Source organism: Monodon monoceros, unplaced genomic scaffold (genome assembly GCF_005190385.1).
Source record: "Monodon monoceros isolate NGI ecotype Baffin Bay Population unplaced genomic scaffold, NGI_Narwhal_1 Super_Scaffold_21, whole genome shotgun sequence".
Classification (NCBI taxonomy): Eukaryota; Metazoa; Chordata; class Mammalia; order Artiodactyla; family Monodontidae; genus Monodon; species Monodon monoceros.
In genome coordinates this window covers 88,260,706-88,275,038 of record NW_021703778.1, presented here as the reverse complement: position 1 = coordinate 88,275,038, position 14,333 = coordinate 88,260,706, and the positions used below count along the sequence as shown (strand labels likewise).

General features: G+C 49.3%; 1 protein-coding gene across 4 annotated transcripts in view; it reads right to left on the bottom strand.

Annotated features, from left to right (window-relative positions):
* Positions 1 to 14,333, bottom strand: part of FRMD5 (FERM domain containing 5) — a 341,638-nt gene that overhangs the window by 16,130 nt on the left and 311,175 nt on the right. For all 4 annotated transcript variants that reach the window (XM_029237304.1, XM_029237307.1, XM_029237306.1 and 1 more), the window contains 2 exons: positions 12,741 to 12,828; positions 1,612 to 1,700 (listed from right to left, as the gene is read on the bottom strand). In XM_029237304.1, coding sequence (XP_029093137.1) covers positions 1,612 to 1,700; positions 12,741 to 12,828 — 177 coding nt within the window. The remainder of the gene's footprint in view (positions 1 to 1,611; positions 1,701 to 12,740; positions 12,829 to 14,333) is intronic.

Below are 14,333 nucleotides of genomic sequence, written 5' to 3'. Positions count from 1 at the left end.
GAAATGGGCTGTGAGAGAAGCTATAGAAGGAAAAGGGTCTGGGACAACCCAGTGAGCAGCAGGGCTTCTGGAGGGTAAGGATACTTTAGGGACTACAGGCCCCGGTGTGTCCTACCTGTTTCTAGCTAAAATGCCCCCTACCAGCCACCTCATAAAGACAGCTACCCTGGTTGGAGTGTGGCCAGGATCCGGGCCTTCTAAGGAACATCAGATGACCCAGAGGTCTCCAAATAGCAAGTGCTCCTCCCTGGGAGAGCGGTGGCCTGACCCTGTTCACTGTCTTTTTCTGAAAAGTATCTTGTTGGACAGAAGACCCCAAACCCTCACCATCTTCACCCAAGAAGTGCAGTGAGTGGGCCAGCTTGAGAAGGGGTAGCAAATGGGCGTGTTGGGGAGCACAGCGGTTAGCCCAGTGCAGCAGGCCGCCCTGGGAAGGGGTTTTCTGGGGAATGGGACCTGGCCGGGCATGTCTGGGGGGCAGTTTCACAAGCACTGTGGTTGATCATGTCGCCAAGCTTCACAAGAGCCACAAGGGTTGGAAAGGGGGTGTCTGTCCACAAGCTAACAGGGGAGCTGAAGAGGATGTCGCAGGAGAGCTGGCCTGCAGCATCCCCAGCAGAAAGCTCACCAGGGAGCAGCTCTGTCATCAGGTTCCCCGCTAGCTCTTCTTGAGAAGGCGGAGGAAACAAGACAGGAGCAGGCTTCCCTGGCTGAGCTCTGCTGGGCCAAGGAAAGACACCTGTCCAAGCCCCTGAGAGGAGCTGGCCAGCTTAGACTTGGCAGTCTAAGGCCCAGGAAGGTTCAGAGATCACAGGGACTTAGTAAAATATGCAACATGAGGCTGCAAGATATTTGCATGGGCCAGAAAAAGGGTCTCTAGGAGAGCCAAACGTCCATCAACAAACCAGAGTCTGCTGCATCGGCTCACAGAGCCACGCAGCAGAACAGACCCCAACAGGTGGGCGGACAGGAAGCAGTTCCGAGCAGCTGTGGCTGCAGCAGTGGCTCTTGCCTGCTAGAATTGGGAGTGGGAGAGGCAGGGGAGGGAAGAAAGAGTGGGGATGTGACTCTTGGAGGCTGAGGACACCTAAGCCCTGAAGAGGGACAGGAGACAGAGCAGCATCTGTGCTCCAGCAGGCAGTGCCCACCGTGGGGTTTGGTCTGAGGAGGGTGTTTTGCCAGAGCAACAGGGTAACTTGTATCTGCCCCAGGGGTCATTGCAAGCCCTCCTTCGTTAGGAGAGTGGGTAAGGAGTAAACATCCCTGCAGATGCTATGGTCCTCAGCGGGGGACAGTCCCAAGGACTTAGTTCTCATGGGAACTTTGCTTCCCTAACATTGGCTCCAGCTCTAGATGTCTCATCCTACCCAGAAACCAACTTTCCATACCCTTTCTCTCTCTGGAGAGGCTGTTGGCTCTCAGGAACACCCCTGTGGAAGCATAGGATCCCTAGAAGAGACCACTACCTTCATCAGTTACCATTATGGATGCAAGGCTTTGGAGAGGGCTCAGAACCAGAACTCGCCCAATCACAGACATAGGACATGGGAACCACAGCCCTCCCCAGTTGGTGAGGTATAAAAAGCCTGTTTTGGAAATAAAGATACTCACCATTTAATGAAGTGGACCCTCTTGTTTCCTTGCAGAACAACAAACCCAAAAGGAGTGAAGGCCAGAAATGCAGCATTTCCTGACACGTCCTGTAACACATAAAGATTTCTCATCAGGGTGATGCAGGCATAGAGGTAAAAGGGTGAGAAACACAGTTGTTCACTGGGGATACAGGGTTAATACTTGGCCGTTGGTCACAAAGGGAAGAGCCTGGCATTTGGAAGTAATAGCCAAGTTACTTACCTTTTCTGAGCCTCGGTGGCCTTAACTGTAAGTTGTAGATTATAATACCAATCTTAGAAAGCTGTGGTGAATATCCAAAGAGAACCGAAAACCCTCACACATTGCTGGTGGGATTGTAAAATGGTGCAGTCACTTTGGAAAGCAGTTTGGAAGTTCTTCAAATTGTTAAATGTAGAGTTACCATATGACCCAGCAATTCCACTCCTAGGTATGTACCCAAGAGAACTGAAAACTGTGTTCACACAGAAACTTGTGCATGAATGTTCATAGCAGGATTATTCATACCAGCTGCAAAGTGGAAATAATCCAAATGTCCGTCAGCTGATAAGTGAATAAACAAAATGTGGTACATCCACACAATGGAATATTATTCAGCAGTAAAAAGGAATGAAGTACTGATACCTGTAACAACACAAATGAACCTTGAAAACATTATGCTAAGTGAAAGAAGCCAGTTACAAAAGATCACATGTTGTATGCTTGCATTTATATGAAATATCCAGAACAGGAAAATCCAGAGAGACAAAAAGTATACTACTGGTTTCCAGGGGCTGTGGGGAAGAGGAGATAGGGAGTGACAGCTAATAGGTACAGGGTTTATTTTTGATGGTGATGAAGATGTTCTAAAATTAGATAGTGGTGATTGTTTCACAAGTTTCACAATTCTGTTAATGGACTAAAAACCATCGAATTGCACACTTTGAAAAGGATGGATTTTTTTGATGTGTGAATTATATTTCGAGAAAGCTGTTCTGTGTGAATGAGAGAGAGAAGAGCAGTTATCATTATCATGATGGCCTGACACACTGGGCTCCCTCAGGAAAGTTTAGCTGAAGAAAATATAAGAAGCAACTGGCCAAGTGGAACAGCTATCGCCAGCCCTGTGGTGCCTGAACCAACAAAGAGGCCTCCAGGTCACCTGTCACTATCAGTTGGTAAGCACAAGGCTTAAGGTTCTACTGGGCAAAGAGGGGAGAAGGTGCAGAAGCTGTAGGTCCTGGTTCCATCACGTGGGAAATGAGCTCTAGGAGGCCCAGGTCTTTTCTAGCCTGGGATGGGGCACAGAAAGCTGGGTGACGATTACATTCTCTCACCTGATAGTGGCCACAGGTGAGAATCTGCTCTGTCAGGGTGTGTGTTCAGGTGGCCAGAAAATTATGCCATGCTGCTGATCGAATGGGCATACAGGCCAGTTGTCTGGGCCACAGCTCAGATAGTGCCATGGGGTCGGGGCCAGGCCCCTGATGTGATGGGTGCAAGTGTGGGCCGTGGCTGTCAGGCTCTCCTAGTCTCTCCCGCCTTCAGGCTTTGCCTCCCTGGCACAGATCTTCAGCCTAATCAGTCCTAAGAACAGTGGGGCCTCTGCAGGGCCTCATGAGCCTTGCCTCAAGGAAAAGTGCAGTTTTGCCTTAAAGCTGTCTCTTAGAGTCAGGATTACAGGTGTGAGCATCTGGGCCCAGGGAATAAACTAAATATATATTTTGCAGACATTTGAATTAATGCATAGTTGTTACTGTCCTTCCCAGGGTCTGTCGTGACCCCAACATTTGGCTGCAAGCACAGTGTCATTCAACCCATGGGCACAACAAAATGCTGTTTAAAAATAACCTGAATGGAGATACTTTGAAGCCACGGGGCTGGGCTTCCCCCTGCCTGTCATCAGGGCTTGGTGGTGGGTGCTAACAGCTGAGCGCCAGCACTGCACACAAACACTGTCCCTCACAGGGGGCACCGGCACTAACTGGGCAGGCTGGCCTGGGGGGGGCGGCAGTGGGTGAGGGAGGGCTCTGCCCACAGGGTTGGAGGGTGGGCACCGGGAGGCCTTCAGCTCACTGTGCAGGCAGGACCCGAGGAAGGCCTACAACTGCGGGTTTAGACAGAGACTCGAGGGTGGAGGCCTTACCTTATTTGTACTCAGAGAACAGCCCTGCAGCAGACGTTTATCAGGAGAATGTGTGAGGCAGTGAGGTGGGGGCCAGAGGGACCAGTGTGGCTGCCGGGGGCGGGGGGAAGCCCACACGTGAGCAGAACGAGGGGAGGGCACAGTGGGGCAGAGGGGGGAAGGTGTCTTCTGCTGCTCGCTGAAGGACAGGCCCAGGAGGAAGAACAGGCGGAGGGATGGAAAGGAAGGGCAGGGCCTGCAGAGGCTTGTGGATGGATTGTGGATGGTAGAGGAGGGACGGGAAGCAGCGAAGTGGGCAGGGAAGGCCTCCCTCCAGGTCTCACACTCCAGGCCCCTGTGGGCAACGGTAGAAGAGCACCTGCACCAGAACCACGGGCTCCGGGTCAGTCGGCCCAGGTCCTGGCTCTGCACTCACCGCCCGTGTGGCCTCAGCCAGGTCCCTTCGTTGCCCTGTGTTTCAGGCCCCTCGCTGTCAAGTCAGGGTTGATGATATCTGCCTCTTAGGCTGTGCTCCGTAAGCACCCAATACATGCTAATGGTTGTGTTGTTGTTAATAATGTTATAGCTGCTACTGATTAGCTGAGTTTATTGAACTCAGTACAGAATCTCTTTTCAAAAAGCCTAACATTTTACTATTTTTCCTGATGCTGATGGATTTAACTTTTGCTATTTAGGAAAAGAGGGTGTGGGAAGTTGAGGTAGAAAGGGAGAAGTTACTCATTGTTAGGGACCATGGAGAAGGGGGATGTGGGTGATACATTGGGGGTCCGGGGGAAAAGTGAAGTGGGCAGGAGGGGAAGGACATCTGTGAGAGTCATCGCAGTGACAGGCCTGTCTCTGGCCAGAGCAAAAGGGAAGGGCAGGTCCTCCCATGAACTGGGTGGCGCTGGCCATCTGCACCGCCCGGACACCACAGGGCCGGCCTCCAAGTGAAGGCAGGTATTGGAGTTAGAGGGGAACAGTCTCTCCTGACCAGACTGGCTGATTTGGAACAGGGAACAAACTGGGAGTAAATCCCTATTAGACGCCAGTAAGTATTACTTATTATCCCAATAAGTAATAATAGCGCCTTGTGCAATCCCAATCCATCCTCCCATTTGAAGAGAGCAATTATCCAAACTGCTTCCAATGCAATAGTGGCAGATGAAGCCGCAAGGCCGTGGCACGTGGGCATCCACAGTGCGGGCAGCTGGGATGTTTGCTACTCGTCTCTGGCACATGAGGCATGGGATTGGAATTACAGCAAGAAACCTCACATCTGGACCAGCATCAGGGAGTTCCCTGGTGGTCCAGTGGTTGGGATTCCACACTTGCTTTCACTGCTGAGGGCTCAGGTTCAATCCCTGGTTGGGAACTAGGATCCCCCAAGTTGCACAGCACACCCAAAAAAAAAAAAAGAGCGTGGACCAGCGTGAAAACACAAACAGGCAGCCACAAGTTTCCCAGTTTCTTTCATCTAACAAGCCATTCTCCTTGTGAGCCTGCCCTTTGGATTTGTATGTGGAAGGACAAGTTATGTGACAGAAAGAGAAGGAAATGAGGATGAGGAGAGAAGTGACACAGATGGCAGTAAGCTGCTCCTCAGCTCTTCCATCTTATCAAGCTGGATTCTATCTTTCCTCCCTGTCCCCTGCCCATCCCAATGCAATCAGCACCCACAGGACTGAGCCATTAATTATCTGGGAGGTGGAATAAAAACTCAGGTCTTGACAGCCCCACAGCAGATATCGCCAGGCCCGCTCTACATCAGGTAACAGTCAAAAGACTTTAGTTTGCTTCTATGGTTGTGAGGTGACAAATCTATTTTCAATTTTTCATCCTTGTGGAAGAAGCTTCAGCCTTGGTTCTACTTGCTTCTCTGGACCTCAGTTTCCTCATCTGTAAGAGGAGGACAATAATACATACTCCAAGAAATACTATCGATACTTCCATCCGATTTTAGGGAGATGGCCTAAATGATGTACTGCCAGGACAAGGCCACTGTGTTTTTCTTGAGGAGGGGATGGATTTGCACAGTCATTCATGTTCATATGGAACCCACCATCAAACTTGACCTGCTTCAATACATCATCATCAAATGTTCACCCTAAGATGATCACTCTGTGTCTAGAAAAGGACTTTTGGAAATCATAGTACTGACTGGTTCTTGGAAATAGGGACATCTGGCCATCTTTGCCCAGATCTACCTCTGGATACAATGAAGTAGGCTTCTGTCTGCTGCTCCCCAGAGGACATCCTGGATGTGTCTGAGTCAGGACCACAGCATTCTTGGTTGTTATGCCTCTCAAAGTCAGCCATCCCCTCTCTGGAGCACAACTGAAACTAATTCAGTCTGGGTGGATGAAGCCTCTATTATTCTTAAAAAACCTGAGAGAAGAAGATTCCATATGCTCTTCCAGACAGTGGTGCCCATTCCTGAAAGGGCTCATAGCTGGGGACCTTCACATTCAATCAATCATGAAAACCACCCAGTTTTAATACACTGAAACACAGCCACAAGAAACCAGAGTGGAAATGAGGAGGAGGAGGCAGGCACCCTGGAAGAGGCTTGGCATCAACCCGTGACAGCTCAGAAATGGAAATCTGGGCAGAAACTTGCCACTTAAGTGGCTTTAGTTCTTCATTTTGGCAGTAAACCTAACACGCTCCCCGCAGTGTAGCCAAGAGGGGCCCACCTGAGGGTGAGGGCAAGTCATCACTGATGCTTCTTGTTCTGCTTCTCTGAGGTCAAGGGCAATGTGTCAAATGGGGAGCGGGTTTATTTAGAGAGGAGCTTTGGTAGCTGGATTATGAAAGTAATGATCCTGTTTTAAGAGCAAGGGAGTGACACTATCATTTTATTTGTGTGGTTGACCTAACCTAGGCCCTGCTGAAATCAATTTTCTCCTGGTCTATCTATACAAAACAGACATAAAGCCATTTGGTGAATTTACATTACATTTTTCTATGATGATTTCAGTAGTCTCGTAGGTCTTTCGTCCTCTCTTGATCAGAACTGGCAGTGAGTCCCGCTTTGTTCCTAAATAAATGCCACCTCTCCAGATGGAAGGCCATGAATGATAACTGAAAGAGCACAGCACTGAAACTCCACAACTCCAAGTTTGAGTCCCAGTACCATCCTTGCCACTAACACTGGACATGTTAGTTAGTTCCTCAGAGCTCAGTGTTCTCATCTTAAAAAGAGGACAAGAACGTCTTCTTTTTTTTAAAATAAATTTATTATTTTATTTATTTATTTTTGGCTGCATTGGGTCTTCGTTGCTGCGCGTGGGCTTTCTCTAGTGCGGCGAGTGGGGGCTACTCTTCGTTGCGGCGCACGGGCTTCTCATTGCGGTGGCTTCTCTTGTTGTGGAGCATGGGCTCTAGGCACGTGGGCATCAGTAGTTGTAGCATGTGGGCTCAGTTGTGGCTCATGGGCTCTAGAGCACAGGCTCAGTAGTTGTGGCGCACGGGCTTAGTTGCTCCGTGGCATGTGGGATCTTCCTGGACCAGGCCTCAAATCTGTGTCCCCTGCATTGGCAGGCGGATTCTTCTTTTTTTTTTTTAAACATCTTTATTGGAGTATAATTGCTTTGCAATGTTGTGTTAGTTGCTGCTTTATAACAAAGTGAATCAGGTATATGTGTACATATATCCCCATATCCTCTCCCTCTTGCATCTCCCTCCCACACTCCCTATCCCACCCCTCTAGGTGGTCACAAAGCACCGAGCTGATCTCCCTGTGCTATGCGGCTGCTACTCACTAGCTATCTATTTTACATTTGGTAGTGTATATATGTCAATGCTACTCTCTCACTTCGTCCCATCTTCCCCTTCCCCTTCCCCGTGTCCTCAAGTCCATTCTCTACGTCTGCATCTTTATTCCTGTCCTACCCCTAGGTTCTTCAGAACCATTTTTTTTTTTAGATTCCATATATACGTGTTAGCATACGGTATTTGTTTTTCTGACTTACTTCACTCTGTACGACAGTCTCTAGGTCTATCCACCTCACTACAAATAAGTCAATTTTGTTTCTTTTTATGGTTGAGTAGTATCCCATTGTATATATGTGCCACATCTTTTATTTATTTTTTTACTCTTTTTGTTGATTCTTTTTCTTTTTAACATCTTTGTTGGAGTATAATTGCTTTACAATTGTGTGTTAGTTTCTGCTTTATAACAAAGTGTATCAGCTATACATATACATATATCCCCATTATCTCCTCCCTCTTGCATCTCCCTCCCACCCTCCCTATCCTACTCGTCTAGGTGGTCACACAGTATGGAGCTGATCTCCCTGTGCTATGTGGCTGCTTCCCACTAGCTATCTATTTTACATTTGGTAGTGTATATATGTCCATGCCACTCTCTCACTTCATCTGAGCTTACCCTTCCCCCTCTCCGTGTCCTCAAGTCCATTCTCTACGTCTGCGTCTTTATTCCTGTCCTGCCCCTAGGTTCTTTATAACCCTTTTTTTTTTAGATTCCATATATATGTATCAGCATTCGGTATTTGCTTTTCTGATTTACTTCACTCTGTATGACAGACTCTAGGTCCATCCACCTCACTACAAATAACTCAATTTTCTTTCTTTTTATGGCCGAGTAATATTCCATTGTATATATGTGCCACATCTTCTTTATCCATTCATCTGTCGATGGACACTTAGGTTGCTTCCATGTCCTGGCTATTGTAAATAGTGCTGCAATGAACATTGTGGTACATGACTCTTTTTGAATTATGGTTTTCTCAGGGTATATGGCCAGTAGTGGGATTGCTGGGTCGTATGGCAGTTCTAGTTTTAGGTTTTTAAGGAACCTCCATACTGTTCTCCATAGTGGCTGTATCAATTTACATTCCCACCAACAGTGCAAGAGGGTTCCCTTTTCTCCACATCCTCTCCAGCATTTATTGTCTGTAGATTTTTTGATGATGACCATCCTGACCAGCGTGAGGTGATACCTCGTTGTAGTTTTGATTTCCATTTCTCTAATGATTAGTGATGTTGAGCATCCTTTCACGTGTTTGTTGGTAATCTGTATGTCTTCTTTGGAGAAATGTCTATTTAGGTCTTCTGGCAGGCGGATTCTTAACCACTGCGCTACCAAGGAAGCCCAAGAATGTCTTCTTGGCAGTGTTGTTGTAAAGATTAAATGAGATTGGGACTTCCCTGGTGGTCCAGTGGTTAGGACTCTGCGCTTCCACTGCAGGGGGCACAGGTTCGATCTCTGGTCGGGGAACCAAAATCCCACATGCCGTGTGGCGTGGCCACAAAAAAAATAAATAAATAAGGTTAAATGAGATAGTGTAAGTGGCTGGCATGTGGAGGCTCTCGATAAATAGCACCTTCATGATTCATGATAAGGCTGGGCTCATGTGGTGGGTCCGACCACTTCAAATCCTTGACAGGGCAGGAGGCCACAGTCTGGGCCTACAGGAGACCCAAGGCAAACAACCAGTCCCAGGCCCCCTGGAAGGAACAAGATGGTGAGAGGTTGGAGAGGTGTCAGGGCCGGGGAGCAGACGCAACACTGGGCTGTCAGTGGTTTGCTCCATCCTCCTCATCCAGCAGCTGTAGGCTTGGTCTGCTAGGGGCTCCTGTCAGGAGTTGGGGGTCAGTGGAAAGGCAGAGAGCTCAGGACAGCTTGTGCAAGTTCAGAGTTTGGGTATTAGTGTAAGACAGCTAGCTACTGGAGCCCTCTGGCTGTCCCTCCCAGAGTGGGTAGGATATCCTCTTCCTAGTCCCAGGGCCAGGCAAGGACCCTCTGGGCAGAAAGAAACCATCAGAAAGAACAGCAGCTTCTTAATCAGTCCAGGAGAACAGAGCCCATCCGGAGCGTTGGTCTGATCTCATTTAATTATCGAAACGATTCCTCTTCTTCTGTCCTCCCTAGGGCTGTGTGCTCCAGATTCCCAGAGCTCCAGTAATTGCCTCTCTGTTAATAGAAATCATCAGTATTTATTACACCAAGCACTCCAGCTTATTTCGGCTCTCCTTGTAGCAACATTAAGGCGAGGGCTTGGTAGCCTATCACCAAAGTGACTCTACTTAATGACAAGAGTAAAGGCTCCCAAACTGTTCTCCTTCCTCAGGAGGGCCGAGGGAATCCTGAGCCAGAGCCTAATGAGATGAGCTGCGGGGTCTGCAGCAGGGCCCCGACGTGGCCCTGGGTGAGCAAGAAGTACGGCGCCCAGGAACAAGGGAGTGGAATCCCAGCAAGATGACTGCTCCCACCTTCTCCCCAGAGGAAGTCTCCTGGGGGCTCCTGCTCCTTAGAGATACACAGCAACAGGAAGTGACCTTAGTTCATATATTCTTGCTCTGCCACTCAGGGCCTTGTACACTGTGGCCTCCTGGAACCTTCATCTTCTTCATCTTCTTGTCTATAAATCAGGAAGAATAATATCTACCTCCCAGTGCTGGCATGAGGATTAGATAAGAAATAATGTGAAAGGATTCCAGTGGGCCTGCTAGGGAAGGTGTGCCACAAACCTCTCTTCCCTCTCTCCTTCTAGGAGTGGGTGCCGTGGGGATGAAATGATAGGATATATGGGATTGGGCCTTGTGCAGTGCCTGGTATGAAAGCCGGTTCCTTCCTGTAGCCTCTTCACCTCTGTGTCTGTTGGTGGACAGAGTCGTCAAAAGACAGGCCTGAGCCAGGACCCCCGCAGTCCTAGGGTGCATGTGGATTTGGGCTGGACACCAAGCTGGCTGCCGCTGTAGCTTCCAGACCCCCATAGGCAACAGCAGAGAATCCCCACCCTGCTACACTCAGTTGTCATGCTCAGGTTCACTGTCAGCCCACCTCTACGTGCCATCAGGTGACAGTCCTGCCTAGGGACCCATCTCTGAAGAGGTGGGCACTCTGTGTGGCCTCAAGGGGACTGGACAGATGTGGGGTTAAATGCAGAGGTGACCTGGCATCTTCTGTTGACCATATCTATCTTTAGGCAGCTATGTCTTTTTTCTTTTTTCCTTCTAACCAAAGGTCTCACATATTTACTACTAAACCAAAGCACTAGTGCAGAAACACGCAAAGAGAAAAATAATTTTCCCAATAAAACACACCCAGCTGGTCAGACGGTAGTGATGTTCTCAAAGTGATATGGTAAGATGCAAGTGACCTTGACACAGCATAAATGTGTGCCACTTCATAGGCGAGGCTCCTTTCAGACCCAGCGTGGTTCTTCTCCAATGTCTTCTCTTGGAGTTGTACCTCATTTTGTTACCAGTTTTCATTCGAATCCATTGGGGAATGGGGTGATTCTGCTTTTGTTTCTTGGCCAGGAATTGCTTGATCCTGAAAGTCTTGTGAGAAGACAAGACTTGTGAGCCTTGTGAGAAGACATGGAGCAAATCCAGCCGCACATAGGATGGCGGAGAAGAGAAGAAGGCAGCTGTTGTCTTTTCAGGTCCTGAAGTGACTCAGCAGTTCAGGGAGCACAGGTGCGGAGTATCTGCTGAGGACTTTAACACGGATGAGGAAAGCCAGGCTCAGAGAAGTTTCTGAAGGCCCCAGGAAGGAGGAGACCGGCCCTGGAGCCAAGGCCAGCTGACTCCAAAGCTCTTGTCAGTCAGTCCTCTGCAGCCCCCTGCTGATAGTATCTGAGGAATTTATGCAAGTTAAACTACATCGGTTGTACACAAGGCATTATTCAGGAAACTTTGCTAATTCATTTGTAAATATCCATATGTCTCCTTTTTTTTTTTTTTTTTTGGTATAAAATGGCATGAATGTGTTTTCTGACAGTGCTGGCCCCCAAGAGCACAGGGGTTATCTTCAGTAGGCTGTGCTGGTAGATAGGGAACTGTGGAGCTGGGAGGGTGACCAGGTTTCTGAGTGCCAGAATGTTCTCAAAGTTCATATTTGAAGTTTCGGCATTAAATCCTATGCAACAAAAACATCACCATCTCCTCACCAAGCGGCCAAGGGAAACGCAACTCTGCCTCCACATCACTGGGTTCCTCGGTTTCTATTCTATTAATTTTTTTTTTGGAAACTTATGGTGCCCCTCACTTATTAGGAAGAAGAGGTCAGTGTTTGAGAATCAGTTTTACTTGTGATACTGGGGTCTCTCCAGTAGTGGAAAGAGAGAGGCAAAGATTTGGAGAAACTGAGGCAGAGACCAGAAGTGTCAGAGCAGCTGGGATGAGGAGATGAAGCGCAGGGACCCAGCCACAGAGAGACAGGAAGAGGCCATGGGTCTCCACTGCTTTCCACAGTCTCGAGTGGCTGCCCGAGCTCGTCTCTGAAATGCCAGACCCACGTGAGTATTCACAGAGGTTCCTCTCTGGGCAGAGCCTCCCTGGCTGGTTCCTGTCCCGCCCTCACACGCGCATAAGGGAATTAAACGTGACTCCACTGCAGTTCCACGCAGTGACTTAGGCCGCTGCAGTCAATAAAAACCCACTCTTGGAAAGAAAATAGATTACGGGTCAGGGAAGGGTGGGCAGTGCGCTGAGCAGCCTCTGATCATTCCCTGTGGGGGGCCTCCCCCATTCCTCTTCTCTTCACTTCCACCAAATTACCCACTGCTGCCAAAGTGGGGCCCCGGTTTCCAATTTGTTATTTCGATGGACTTTGCCTCGGACCCTCTGACATCGATGTGGCACCACAAGATCATGCAGCATGGAATCCAGAGGAGTTTTCACAATGAGACATTTTCTCTGGCGTCTGTCACTAAAAAAGCCAATCATCCCAATATTGAAGGGGCGGGTGGCACAGGCGCGTGGTTCCTCCCTGCCTGTCACCCTCTAGAGCAGCGGTCCCCAACCTTTTTGGCACCAGGGACCAGTTTTGTGGAAGACAATTTTTCCATGGACGGGGGCGGGGGGAAGATGGTTCAGGCCATAATGCGAGCGATGGGGAGCGGCAGATGAAGCTCCGCTCGCTCGCTGCCGCTCACTTCCTGCTGTGTGGCCCTAACAGGCCACGGACCAGGGACCCCTGCCTAGAGGGAGCAAGGTCAGCGCAGTCTCCAGCCATGGGGGCAGGTCTTACCTTACACGGGTGAGGGTCCACTCCGTATGTCTCCAACGTCTGCGCTTTTCTTAAAAAGTTCAGCTCTGATGTTGCTGGTGTTTGGCCACTGGAATAAAGAAAATGGGATGATTTCAGGATTTCCTGCTCCCATAGGTTCCCCTGAGGTAAACTCAATTAGGAAGTGCTCAGGGTGTCTCACACTCCGATTTTTCCATAGAGTGTGCTCCCTGCTCCGTCCTAGGACCGACTTCAGAGACTCTTATCTAGGGTCAAAACCTTGGAAGTCTTCAGAGTGAGGCAGGCTACATAATGAATGACATGGGCTGAGTGTAATACAATAGGGAGTGGTGGGGACTAGGGCAAACTGGGAGTGCCACCCCGTCTAATGAGGGCAGCTGCTCCTCAGCTATAGTCTTGGAATGCAGTCTTGGATTGTAGTCACACCATCATTGCTAGGTGTAATTTTTTTTTATGTGGTATGTGGGCCTCTCACTGTTGTGGCCTCTCCCGTTGCGGAGCACAGGCTCCAGACGCACAGGCTCAGCGGCCATGGCTCACGGGCCCAGCCGCTCCACGGCATGTGGGATCTTCCCAGACCGGGACACGAACCCGTGTCCCCTGCATCGGCAGGCGGACTCTCAACCACTGTGCCACCAGGGAAGCCCAGGTGTGATTTTTAAAGAGAATTCACAGATACCGAATTTTATGTGGCATTTCGGTTTTAAGCACTATGGGGGCAGAAAAAAAATACATCTGTAGGCTGGCTGCAGGCCATCTGATCTAGACTGAAACACAAAGAAGGGACCTGTATATCTTGCTGCCTAACCCTCTTCCTTTACCAAATGGGAACACAGGAATGGAGGGTAAAGAGATGCAACAGAAGACAGTGCTGGGCTCCCCAGACTCCACAATAGCTCTGTCTGCCCACAGGGTGATGACTGTGAAAAGGAAACAAGCAGAAAAAAGGAAGAAACCAGCGCTGGCACCAAGCCATCTGAAGAAGGGGCCTTCAGCATCACTCCCCTCCTGGCTGCCTCTTTAGCAGGGGCGTGGATGGGCTCCACGCAGAACCAGTGCAGGATCACCACAGGCTCTCTCAGGGTCCAGTGCCCTGGGAAGCTGACCTCCTTCTACAGATGTGGGATTGGCTTCAGTATGAGGAGGCGTGGGCAGTTTGTCAAGTCAACAACTCTGACGGCTGGTGGGCATGACCGAAACTTTCTAAGTTATCATTTGCCTCAAGTAATATGGCAGGGCAGGAAGACAAGCCAGCCTGAGGGAGAAGAAGACCAGATTCCCTCTAGTGTCTTTCTGGAGAGGCATCAATCAATCAGCACCTCAGCAGCTTCTGTGCTGCCCTGTATGAAATACACCATAAACTATAGTGCAGTCTGGGCCCTCAAGGAACGCATGTTGGAGTTGCAGAAAGGAACGACACGCTTTTACATTATGAAGATGAGGCTGAGCCTGTGTAAGGAGTACCTGTGTAAGGAGTGCCTGTGTAAGGAGTGCCTGTGTAAGGAGCGCCTGTGTAAGGAGTGCCTGTGTAAGGAGCGCCTGTGTAAGGAGTACCTGTGTAAGGAGCGCCTGTGTAAGGAGTACCTGTGTAAG